Here is a 13,054-nt window from a genome sequence, read left to right as displayed (position 1 = left end):
AATGTTCCAGCTTTACTTTTTACTTAGGATCTACATTAGGCTTTAAAACAACCTATATTCATATCAGCTTCAGGCCAAAGTACTTCTCTAGTCCTTCCTGAATTATTGTGTGTAACGTTACCCGTCACAGAATGAAACTTCTTTGTTTAGAGCAACTAAATGAAAAGTAAAACTATAGGGCAAAATGTTTAAAAACAAGTTCTGAGAACTCAAATATTTGGAACATATAGTTTACCTTAAGCCTTTGGTAAGTTCCTAGTAAGAACTGAAACCCAAAAGATTCACAGGACTCCTGAAAGCCCCCATATAAGAAAATGGGATTGAGAAGAAAAAGCAAAGCCATTTAATACATCTGAATTATTAATCACCATTGTCAAAACATGTAAGTGTAGTTACAGGTATTGCAAATTAAGAATCTATAGAAGAAAATGAGCAACCTGGACTAATTGGAAGGTGTCCCTGCCCACGGCAGGGGGTTGAAACTGGATGAGCTTTAAGGTTCCTTCTAAACCAAACCATTCTATGAAATAGCATAGGAAGAAATCTTAAAAAGATAAATAAAACCAGCACAACTGTACCACAACAGAAATCATCTACAATTGTATGTAGTTGATTTATATTAAATCTGTCCAATATTAGCACCTTGATTATATTTCCTTGCTTGCATTTGTGTTCTATAATAACTTATTACTTCAAAACTTCTCCTTCCAGCAGGTAGTTATATAATTTTTGCCTTCCACGACTGCTTTTGTTTCCTAAAAGTGCTTAAAAGAATTTCCTCTTCGCTTTTTAAAACAGAATTAAAGCCACTACAACGACGACAAGAAACTGATGAAGAGAATAAGGGTATTTTAAAACCTCCGCAGTACACAGTTTATGCCACATGGTGGCACCAGCTTCCAAAAAACCTTCAACGGTTTCCAAAGTAGCACCATGAGAACTGTAACTTCACCCTATCTTAGTAAGTGTTCTTCCAAGATTTGTTTTTATTTCACTTAACTTTCCTGTAAAGCAGGGTTGGGAGTGGGGGTTTTTTCTTGGTTTAGTTTGGTTTGGTTTGTTTTTTTTTTAAGGACTGCTTTTACTTTGCTGCAGCTCAAAGGAACAACTTGTCTGAACTGTCGTCATCTTTGAAAGCTGATGAAAGAGCAAACCTCAGAGTGGGTACTCAGTAAGCAAAACTTAAGCCAGTAAAAAGTAGTAAAAAAGAGATTGAAATATTGTTGGACAACTAGCTTTGATGCTGCTCAGCATGTTCCCATACTGTCAGGCAACCACGCTGGCATAAAATGGCACACAGATGACAGACTCCTTTAAAATTCCCAGGAAATACATTTAAGGTCCAGAAAGCACAAACCCAACATACCTGCCACAGTGAACCACCACAGCCACGAGGTCATACATTCTGTCAGGATTTGTAGCATCTCCTGAAGTGTTAAAGAGCCGGAGCTCCAAGGGAAAGACTACCCGGTAGGAGAGTTTGGTGTATCGATGCAGCTGGTCCATGTACTTGAACCTTTTTAAGTGCAGGGCTAGAATCATGGGCAACTTTTTCACTCTCATTCTGAGCCACAAAAATATGTTCAACAAAGAACAAGGTGTTAGCAGATCACCTAAAACAAAGCTTTGTTCAAAACTATATGAAGAAGCTTCTTAAAGACATCTAAAATGTTGAAGATTTTCAAAAGGCTGCTTTTCTCATGTATATTCCAGTGAGAAAATGCAATATTTATTCTGAATGTTTAACTACACAACTGGCATCTGAATGCAGGACAACTGCCTGTGTGGAAAACATCAGTTTTTCAGCACATTAGTAGGAAGAGAGATGGAATATATCTGTCTTGCTGCTCTGGCTGTGACCAAGTACGAGTGAAAAGTAACATTTTTGTATATAGTATTCATAGTGAAAGCAGATGGGGTGGTTTTCAGTGGCTTTAAGCTGATTAATGCAAACTGGGGAAAACGTGAATGTCTGGAAGCACCAGATATAAGCTCTTCTGGGAGGAATACAAAATTAATCTCTTCATTTCTCTCTGATAAGATTGACATGAAGTTACTTCGTGTCTCCTCTTTTCTTTACTCCTTTCCCCATCAAACACAGACCTGAACAGTCTTAATGTTTTCTTTTCACTGAATTCACAAGGTGTGTTTTTCCAACAGCTGCCCATTTTAAAGAACATTTACATTAGCATGAATATTTGAACCTTACCTCTTCTGTGCTTCCTGTTTACTGCGGCACTGCTCACAATAGTATTTATATTCACTGCAGAGAGTTTCAGTATTACTAAATCCTCTGTGAAAATGAAACAAAAGCCAGATAAGCAGGGACAGTCAGACTATCTAGTTCAAAGTTACTGCTAATATTGCTGAAAATAACCAAAGTACACACAGAAGATTAAATTCCTCTTATTTATATCTCTCATACCTCCCAAACACATTTTAGGTGTAGCTGACCCAGTCTTGGGATGTAGCATCAATGTTCAGCTGGAAAAATTACACCCTCATGTATTAAGTGCATATTTTCTGGGCAGGAATCAAACACAGTACATAATAAACAGCAATAAAGTGATTGTGTGTTGTTTCCAGAGGTAGCCATTCCATGTTTTCTTTGGTGGAAGACATGAAATGTTAAGACTTAACAGCTATTAGCAACTAACTAACAAATTCTGTATAATCTTTCAGCTTCTAGCAATTATACCTCCATTATCAGCTATTAAAAAGCCAGATGCTACATGCAACTTGCAGTTTCTAAGCAGCTGATAAGGCTTGGTGCTAGCAGTTAAATACACAGGGTGAATTTCTATCAGGAACAACAAAAACCTCATCAATCTGACCACAAACATCAGGACCAGGTAACTGAAATGCAGTAACAATGTTAAAATAAACAGTAATTTATTATGAAACCAAACACACCATGTTTAGTTTTGATAAAGCCTGACTATATGTAACTAAAATCCCCATAGAAGAAAGTGAAATCAATCTTACATACCATTAAGAAATCACCATACTCATTAGCTACTAAACACCACCGAGGAACCAGCAGCTTCAAAAACCCATGATAAAGATAAAATGAACATGGTTTACCGTAAAGTCAAAGCCTAGAGCTGCCCACAACAGGTCAGCTACACGAGGCTCTTTCCTTCTGACCAAGGGCAGGTATTCTTTCAATTCCCAAATACTCTCATTTACCTTAGACAGTGTGTAATTGATGTATTTTGTTCCACATCAACCGATAGATCCAGAAAGTCCTCGTCTTTGCTACTAACCTTGAAAAAAAGAAGAAGAAATATTTCATAACAGTTTAGAACTGGCAGATCTCTTTTAACCAGTTGTGGAATGGTGCAATGTCCTCGTTGCAAGTAGAGAGCTTCATGATAAAAAGTAAATATACACACAGAGAGGCCCTTTCTTGAGGTGAGCTAAAACTGAAGAAATAAGCTGTGTTGTTACAATCCAGAGAGGAATATTAAGGAAAAAAGAAAGAAAAACCAATAATAAAACCAAAACAGAGGGGGGAAAAAAAAGCCACAAAAAATTCCAAGCCCCAAACCCCTTCTTGCAAAACATCTCTCCCCCTTGAGACTCCAAGACACATCTGCTCACTTCACTGGCAAAACCAAGTTTTTAACCACTCAGAGCTGGAGAAGCTTTAAGCGTATCCCACTCTGCTCTGCAGACTGATAGAGCTTCCTGCTGCATTTCAGAGTTTAACAGTAAATAGGAAGTGGAAAAACAGGCAGATGGGGTTTCATTTAATTGAGTTAGCAGTCAGGAAAAGCAGCTTTCCATTTGTGGAACAGTCACATTTCATTTGAAAGTTCCTGAGACAATCTTAATGTCATTTTTAGAGCTTCTACTCACCACATAGCCCGAACTTAGGTTTAAAATGCCAAGAACAGTCATCTCAGTTGTAATCACTCCTCTCTTTTTTTCTCTCCCCATCTGGGTTTTCATTTTTTTTTTAGAAATATTAAATCAGAGAACATGACTAACTACAATTTCCTGCTCTGAAGGTGGTGTGGTTCTTCTAATTCTAGATTCTGCAGCACTTCTTTTGCTCTCAAGTAGAGTGGTGATGGACCAGCACCAAGAAGCACAGATTTCCAGTTTCAGAAATTCAGTTCATCCCAGAATTAAATAAATAGTGAGCAACTCTCATGTAGAAACACAACATCAACTATCAATCACTGACACAGGAAATAACATGAAGACAAAAAGGCAGCTTGTATCAGCCTGGTGCAGACTGCCTTGATGGAAACAGGGAGGAGGAACAGAAAAAACACTACGCTTTTTCTGAGAAACATACCTTAATGAGTATTGGTTTGAACATAGAGGTGATACAGTCATAAAATAGGCTATGCTCCATATTTTAATAGAGAGAGTGCAATTTCATCTATCCTAATAAATGAAAAAGTGTGCTTAGTATTAGGGAAAATGATCCAGAACCTGTCAAAAAATCTAAGAGGTTTGGTTTTGTTTTAAACGTACAGCCTCACAGTTAAGACATCTGGTTTCATTGGTTAGTGTTCCTTGGAAGATTTCATGGACCCACGTCAGATCAGTCTTGTCTCCTTCTTCACTCTCAATGCTGCCATTCTGGAGTTTGCCATTCTGCTTCTCCTGCTTTTTCTCTTCTTGTAGTAAGTCGGCAATAGTGTTAAGTAGGTAGTTTAGGAATTCATGTGCATCCTGCTGCATATAATTATCAAACAATTCTGGAAAGGAAGAGATCAAAGAGAATGAAAATACACAGATACTTCATAATATCAAGTTACTGTGCTTTTAGCAATCAGTGCCTGCCCTTCCCCCTTCTCTACCCTATCATACAATTGTGGGTTACACTCTTTGAAGACTTGCACTTTGTTGTTCTCACAATAGATATTAGGTTACCCTCACCTATTCCTCAGCTTGCAAGAAATAAGCAGCTGAAAAATAACATAAAGGAAACTGAATCTGGGCGTTTCTTGGAACTGAAGAAAACCATTATTGGTTTGAGGGGGTTGTTGTTCGGGCTTTTTTCCTCTGGGGAGGGAGAGAACTAAAGAAATTCAGATGTGTTGCCTTGGGCCATTAGTTCATTAAGTCCAGTACCAAGGGGCAAAAATCCCCTACTCTAAGTTTGTTATCTTTCAAGTTCAAGCAGAGATGATAAATCAACACACAAAACTCTTCCTCACAAAACAGCCCTGGGAAATAACCAGTTCTCATCATAAGGAATTCATCCCACCACAAATAGAAGAGAGCAGGCTAAGAGTGGTTGAGTCTCCTTGGAGAGCTCAACTTTGCCCAACTCCGTGACGTCTGTGCAGCCCATGACAATTTCTAGCACGGACTGAAGTGTGCTGACTTGCAGCAGACCTCCACAGAACACCATGCCAATGGGGAATAACTGGAGCACCAAGACTTGCATACACACTCTGTACTTGGTCTGTGCAAGCAGAGAAACAAAGATATCCAGATAATCCTCTTTGACACAGCACAGTTCTGATGCAATCTCTGTTCGTGTGCTACCGAGGCGGTAAAATTCACACCACAAACAGGAGTTCAAAAACCTTCCAGAAATCTGTTAAAACCTGACAATTTGGACTCGTTAAAAAGGAAATAGTCTTTATATGCTGAAATCTACATAAAAACTTCATTTGCTCATTTACCATTTTCTTTCCTCAACCGGGAAATGAATTTCTTGGGTGGGATGACTCCCACCTTCTTCTTTTGCGTAGCAATACTGTTGAAGAGATCAGAGAGGCACGTCAGGAGGCTTTCCTTCTTTCGAGGCTGCACTTTGTATGCCAAAACTTTTTCCCGAAATGGACGACAAAAATAAAGTGCCTGTAAGACTGAGTTGCAGTAGCAGGTATTGCCGAACTGGTTGAAACAGAACAGAAAGGAAAACAAACGTTCTCACATTAGGGGTCTGTTAAAAAGTACGAACAGAAAGAGGCAGTTCTTTAAGAAGGTCACATACTGAAAAAGGAAAAGTGGTCTGTTAGAGTTCATTTACTGGGGAAATGTTAGTAGGCATGGTGTAAAAGACTCATCCTTGTATCATCCCGGCTGGTAACAGTGAGAAAAGGAAGAGAAGACAGAGTCATGGTGAGACTGGGCACACGAAAAAGGCAGGAAACCACTGACAAAACAAATTCCAATAGAGGGCTCATCATAAAAATCAAAACTTCTGAAGACACAGCATGCTGCTTATGCTGCTGATGCTGATGTGAGGGGTGCCAATGGTAGAGCAGAACACAGGGACAACAGAGAAAGGAAGAGACAGCATCAATCAGCTTCAGTGTGTCTCGACTGTATTACAGCAACCAGAGGTCAGTGCCTGAACTCGTATGTTAGATTTGCCTGTGTCAGATACACAAAGTACTTTCTAGAGATAGTTAGCAAGGTACATGTTAAATATTTCCTGTTTATAAGGAAATATGATGCGGAGTACATGATGCAGGCAAATTCAAAGAGCAGCTGGTTTACATCTGCCATATCTGAAGGCAATGTCATTTCAGAGAAAGGAGGACAGTGATAACTTCCAGAGGCAGTGTTCCACATTGCTCAAGAAGAAGAAACACTCAGAGCACTGACATACTAGTGCATCACCCACAAGAAATATACCATGGGCTTTCCAGTTGTTTCTCTGCAGTTAATTGTGCAACTGCACTGTACAATGCTGCTGCATTAAACATTGAAACACATTCTGGGTTTGCCAGTGCCCAGATATTCTGGTGATGAGATTCTACATCTGAATAGCATTGAGAGCTAAATACTCTAAATCAACAAATTGAGCTTAGAAATCTGACTGCAGAACATAGACTGTGTTTTTAAGTGGTGTTCAGAGAATATGGCCACTACTGTCCAGCAAAAATTGGGGTGATCACTGTAAGCAGAATAATTTCAAGATAACAATCAGAAACAGAAAATTAACAGTTAATACAGCTTAAAAGGTCACAGCATTATAGGTACATTAACATTAATTTACACCATATGCAAACAACACGGAACAAGACTCAAAACTGACTGACATGAGGAAAACAAGTATGGAAGCTGAACACACATGCAAACTAGGATAGAACCTCACTCATATACTTGTTAGAGACCTAGGAAACAAACTAAACCCTAACTAAGCAAATTAACTAAAACTAAATGCTAACTAAATTTGCACACAAGACAAAATAGGCAGAAGAGCTGCCACAAGTCAGATTGTTTTCGATGAAGTATCTAATGAATTTGTCTATAATAATCCCAGGAAATGAAGACAGTAGAAACTAGAAATTAGCCATCTTCAAAATAATACTAATAAAAGAAGGTCACTGTGCATCTTAAGTCAAAGAAGTTTACAAAGCGAGTAGTTAATGACATTTCAGGTCTGTGTTCATGGAGAGATCATGTCAAAAAGCATGAAGTCAACTGGTTATACACGTCCTGCTGTGATGCTACCCACACACAGAGATATTATTAAAACCAAACTAAACAGAAGAGTTAAAAGAGATAAAGAATTAAAATTCCAGCCAAGTAGCTTTGAAAATTCCTGCAAGACGCTGTGCAGCAGTCAAAGTGATAAGGTGAAATTCACTTCATGGCATGCTTTAGGTTTTAAAAACACCCTTCCAAACGGTATTTCGACTCTCTGCTTACTACCACCTTTACATAAAGTAATGTGGAAGACCTTTTCCTCCTGAAATCAGTATCTTGCACTTGAGCATTTTAGCTATTGCACTGCACGCCAAATGCTCTGCAAGAAGATTGTGAGGCATTTTATTTCAGCAATTCTAACTTTCTTTTGATGTTACAACAAAATCCTTCCAACTTGGAGCAATTCAGGGCCTTGGGAGACTTGAATACCTTGGTTATTGACCTGCACATCTCAGTATTAGAGTTCTCCAGTATTACATAGCAGTGCCTTGCTTTTAAACTGCAATCGGTTTGCACTTAGAAGTACAAAGCAGTCAGCTCTTTCCAATAATGACTTTAACTCTACTAGAAATTCTGCCTGGAAAAAAGAAGAGGGTTCTAATAACCCCCAAGGCCAGGCTGGCACGGCAGTTCTCATGGGCTGATGAGTATTTCCAAACCTGAAGCTACATGCATGCACAGATCAAATACACAAATAATATATAAAGTCTAATGTGACCTTAAACACAAATGAAATACAGGTACAAACAAGTAGGGTTTAAAATCTTTTTGTAATGGTTTCTCTGGTATAAATGTTTTAATCAGATGCCAAAATATAGGGGACTTTTGCTTCAAGATGACTGTATTTAGAGTCAACGTTACCTAACTTCATGAGAACTTGTAAAATTGCACTCTGTCAATGTAAAACTAAAGTTTGAAAGGCTTATTTTAAGATAGATGCTTCCTGAAATGAAAACTGAGATGAAATTCGGGAATGAAACCATTGCTCCTTCCCTCTTGCACTTCAGTTCAACATCACACATATCTATTTTAAAAGGCTGTCACAGAACAGCCAGACCCTTCTCCCATAGACTCTGCAGTGGCTATAGCAATAGTGTGACTGCAGGAAAAGCTGGTTCAGCTCACTGATCCAAGGAGAAAATAACTATCAAAAAAGAAAGCCTTCCTTGTCCACGGGCTCAACACCTCATTCGATTTGCAGTGCAACCACATGTACTAGTATTGATGCTGAAGCCATGAAACTGCCCTTTTTAAAGTTGCATCAATTATGAAAGAACTAGAGATAACTAAGGACAAAGCTCTGCAGAACAACAGCATGAAAACTGTCATCCTAAAGAAACTGGTTGCAAGGAGTAAGGCACAACAGTATTAGTCATATTTTGTCCTTCAAACCAGAGAATGGATGTGGTTATAATAATTCTGATTATTTTTAGAATGCTATTTTTCCTCTTCACACTATTCATTGCTCTGCTATTTCTGTCACAGTTGGAGATGTCTTCCATTTTTTCTCATTATGGTGCAAACCTCAGCAGCTTTGGAATGGCCATTAACACCGTACTTAAAGAGCATAACTCAATGTGTTTAGATAGTCTGGTGTCTGAGAACACAGAGCGCTGGAAACCCACACAGAAGTCAATTAAATGAGTTGGTAATGAGCTGCAATAAGTAACACATTAGTAGCTATGTTAACCTTATTTGGTGTCAAAAGATAAGTCATATGTCAGTGAATTCACTCAATGAAATGTACCTGGATGACCAGCAAACAGAAGTATACTTATGTTTCTAGTGAGCTTTACTGAATTGTATTTTCACACCATAACCATGATGCCACAGAACCACTGTCACTGTTCCTATTAACTGACTTCCTATATTAATTGGTAAAAGATGTCGTAGCACCAGCTGCCTTCTTCCTCACAGAAGCACTGACAGGATCAACATCAACACTCCCTTCTCTCCAGAGTTAATGTAGGTAGACAACTGTTATTGCCCAACAGATCCCAGTCGAGTCAGATCTATGCAAACTGACAGATACAAAAAATACATCTTTTTAGAAGGTTTGTTACACAAGGCTCTCACAAAATACAAACATGTATTCTTACTACATGTAAGCAAACTATTGACCCCGTCAATGTCCTTCATCTCCTGGCTATGTCCTTGCACATAGGAACTCCCTTTAATTCCAGGAGTAACATGTTTTTAGAGAAGTAACACGTTTTCATTTTAAAACTCAAGGCTCCCATACACTGCAGCATCAGTGTAAAATCAAATCTCGCTTCTCTAGATGAGACTGTGAACAATGTACACACTTTATTAATGTCCTTCCCAGCTAAATATTAAAATCCTGCAACTGGAAACGTACCTGAGTAAGAAGGTTTCTTTCAAAGACTTTAAATACAGTAAAAACAAGTATATTTATTATAAGATTAAATTTACACCTGGGTTAATAACAAGGCATGGCATCATGCTGGAGGATGTGGTGCCTATGCAGAGTCCCACTCTTAAGTTAAAGACACTCATAGATAAACTTTAATAGAGAGTCTTCTTAAATTCAAAATTAGGATACGAATTTAAAAACATTTCAACTACAGAAAATTCACTTACATTGACCAAGCCAAAATAATGCTCATTCACAGGGAACTGTTCAGGACCAATCTCTTTCTCCAAAGCAGAGGCATTGGCGCCCTACAGAAAACCAGAACATTTATGTCAGACAAAAAAATTCCAACAGAATCTATATCATCCCTATAGAAACAAATCAGCTGAGAAAACGAGTTACTTCCACTGAGAATCAGCATCTCATGTTTCTTACATTCTTCAAAATGAAATCAGTATGATGCTTTATTATGAAAAGGTACCATGGTTGCACTTCAAAACTCAACTTCAGCTGGAATCAGAGCTACCTAATCTAAACAGATGGAGGGTTGCATTCGAATTTATTGGACATTTAACAAGAAATTTGTCCTCACTGAAGACTCCAGGTTAGTCACAGTGACCTAGAAACACCCATTTAAATTCAGCCAAGAATGCATTGTAAAAATAAAGAAACTGTAACACACTAAACTTAGAGGACAGACACCATATGGGCTATAAATCCCATGAAAGAAAAGATGTCTTTTTGTGCTATGGACTGCACAAAAGCTTTGATGTGGCTGTTTGTTATCTGCATCTCATATAAAGAAGTCTTAAAAAAAGCCTTGCCTTTACTGACACTGTACATTAGAAATACTGTAATTTTTCTAACTTTATTTCTGGAAAGGCCTATGGACAAGTGAAACATGATTACAAAACCCAAAAAGAATGGAAAGAATTTTGTCAGACATTCCTCAAACTCAGATCACCTACTTTGGCTTTGCGACCCTTAATTTAAGGACTATGTATTATGCTTAGAGGATATTTTGATACATCCTGGAGTCTGCAGCAATATGAGGACTGCAGTTTCAGATACAACTGAAAAATACCACTACACAGTGATATGGTTTACCTGTCATATCAACGAAGAACTAAAGCATACCAGCATTTTAGTTTCATTTTTACCTTTGTCCACCCCAAATTCAAAGCAGTTTATGCATCTCTTTGCCTTCTTTATGCATCATTCTTTACCTTCTTTAAATCTACCAGTACCCTACAGCTGAGCTCCCACTTGGGGTCTGGTATCTTCCCTCATACCACTCCATCTTGTCCTCTAACATTTATCTTCCAACAGTCCTTAGCTGCATCTGTGCTGTTATCTAAGGAGTTACCATCAATCAACACAGAATCCAAGCTCTTGACTTCTGTTTTAAATATCCAAGTCACTCCACCTATAACCTTCAGCAAACAATAAGCAGAAATCCTTCTGCAGAGGTGAGCCCTCTTAAAACACCTCAGAAAAGCACTAAGCAAACAAAAATCAGAGCCCAGATAAATTCATCTGTTTCCCTGAAGCTCATAATGTTTTCTAATTGCTGAGCAAATATTTTAATCGTTTCCCTTAGCATTCTGCTATTAAGATAAGCCACAGACAAGTAGAGACTGTATTAGTCCATCTGGATTGTCTTTAAGAAAGAAATAACTAAAAATGGTCTACGAAACAGGAAAGAGAGCAAGAAATAGTTTATCAGAAGGAATGGAAACTCTGCAGTTGGATCTCCCACACTGGATTTACAGTGAATTACATATATCAAAACAAGACAGAAAATGAGGATGGTTCAAAATTGGGTTACTATAAAAAACACAAAAACATTCACTAGGTGCTGACAGATTTACAAGCAAGACTCTTTGCAAGCAGCAATTACACAGATATTTTTTGAGGCACCAGTGCCAGCTCGAACAGCTCCTACAGCTATTCCCTGCTTCCAAGAACCTCTTTTTCTCTCTACTATCTCCCCACAGAAAAAAAACAAGCAAATCCAGACATAGGTATAGACCTGTGAGGAAGAACTGCTGATACTGGTCTCTTCACTTACATTGCTCTGAGCAGCACTGACTTTGGCTAACAGCAGAGCAGGCAACTATAACGTACACGCTTTGTAAAGCCACAGGAAGAGGTGATGCTGGTTTTGCAAAGCTTTTGGTTTTGAAACCAGAGCTGAGTGCTAAATGAGGCTCCTTTGCTCTGACATTCTGCATGCTTTGAGATTAAGGAAGGGATACATGTAAAACCTACAGGCTTATGAAGCTCAGATTAAATTTCTCTGGACTCTTCTCACCTCCTCCATGATCTCTGATACTATATGAGAGAAATACTGGAGAAACAAGCAACTAAAGCAGGTACCACAACTTACAGAACTAGTGAAACTACACAACCCTAATGCTCCAGTCTGCAAGGCAACATATGGAATAAATATCTTAAAGAAAAAAGGCATAAGAATTTTATTAAAACTATGCTATAAAGAATTTAATAACCTCCCATAAACCAGTGCCGCAATTGAGCTAAACCACCAGCCTGTATTCCTCATGGATCTACCATTAACTTCACAGCTTACATGGGCCTTTCTTTGAAGTGCTTCTTTGCATCTACTGCCCAGACTTTGTAAATTTGGGAAGTTAACTGCAAGGGCAGATAAAAAATATGAAGGCTTCTTTCATAAATTAAATGCTAAAGTCAAGCAGCCCCAGAAGCTGCATTAACCTGACATTTAGTTGCAATGGTTCTGAAGTTTCTTGTCAGAGAACATTTGAAATTAGCATCCCAAAATCATAAAAACCAAAACAAGACTCAAAAGTGATTGTAGGAGGAATCAAAATTCACAAACTAGTCATAAACAGTTGTGAAGATGCAAACTTGCAAATTAAATAACACATAACACACTGAAGAAGCTCTAGAATATGCACATGCCTGGCACACCACGATAAAGTAACTACACTGCAAACAGCGCAGAGTGATTTATCCTGGAGTGAACGTCCAGGAGAACCACACTACACCAGGCAACAAGGATCTAGGGGGGAAAAGAAAGGGTGACAGCACAAATTGGTCATGTTTCAGGATGGAAATACAGGATGTGCTTGTGAGTAAGGCTGCAGAACTGGAGTCATCTTCAGCTACGTGCAATCCATGATCTTTGCAACTAAATTTGCAAAGAGGAAGGAAACGCTCTCAAGAAACAGCTCCCCCGGTTCAGGAAGAGATGGTAAAACTTTGTCTGCAGCAATGTGAGCAGGAACA

General features: G+C 38.5%; 1 protein-coding gene across 1 annotated transcript; it reads right to left on the bottom strand.

Moving 5' to 3' along the window:
- Nucleotides 1-1,366: 1,366 nt before the first annotated feature.
- Nucleotides 1,367-12,780, bottom strand: LOC104400135 (ubiquitin carboxyl-terminal hydrolase 12-like; the record flags this gene model as incomplete). Its single annotated transcript, XM_010020198.1, has 7 exons — nt 1,367-1,564; nt 2,210-2,293; nt 3,190-3,266; nt 4,489-4,715; nt 5,652-5,865; nt 10,012-10,092; nt 12,751-12,780. Coding segments are annotated over 7 exons (911 nt in total), but the record flags the coding sequence as incomplete, so codon positions are not given.
- Between the last annotated feature and the right edge of the window lie 274 nt (nt 12,781-13,054).

This window comes from Nestor notabilis, unplaced genomic scaffold (genome assembly GCF_000696875.1).
Source record: "Nestor notabilis isolate BGI_N333 unplaced genomic scaffold, ASM69687v1 scaffold29028, whole genome shotgun sequence".
Taxonomy (NCBI): Eukaryota; Metazoa; Chordata; class Aves; order Psittaciformes; family Psittacidae; genus Nestor; species Nestor notabilis.
The sequence above is the reverse complement of the archived record's forward strand: the minus strand, read 5'-3'. Positions and strand labels throughout refer to the sequence as shown.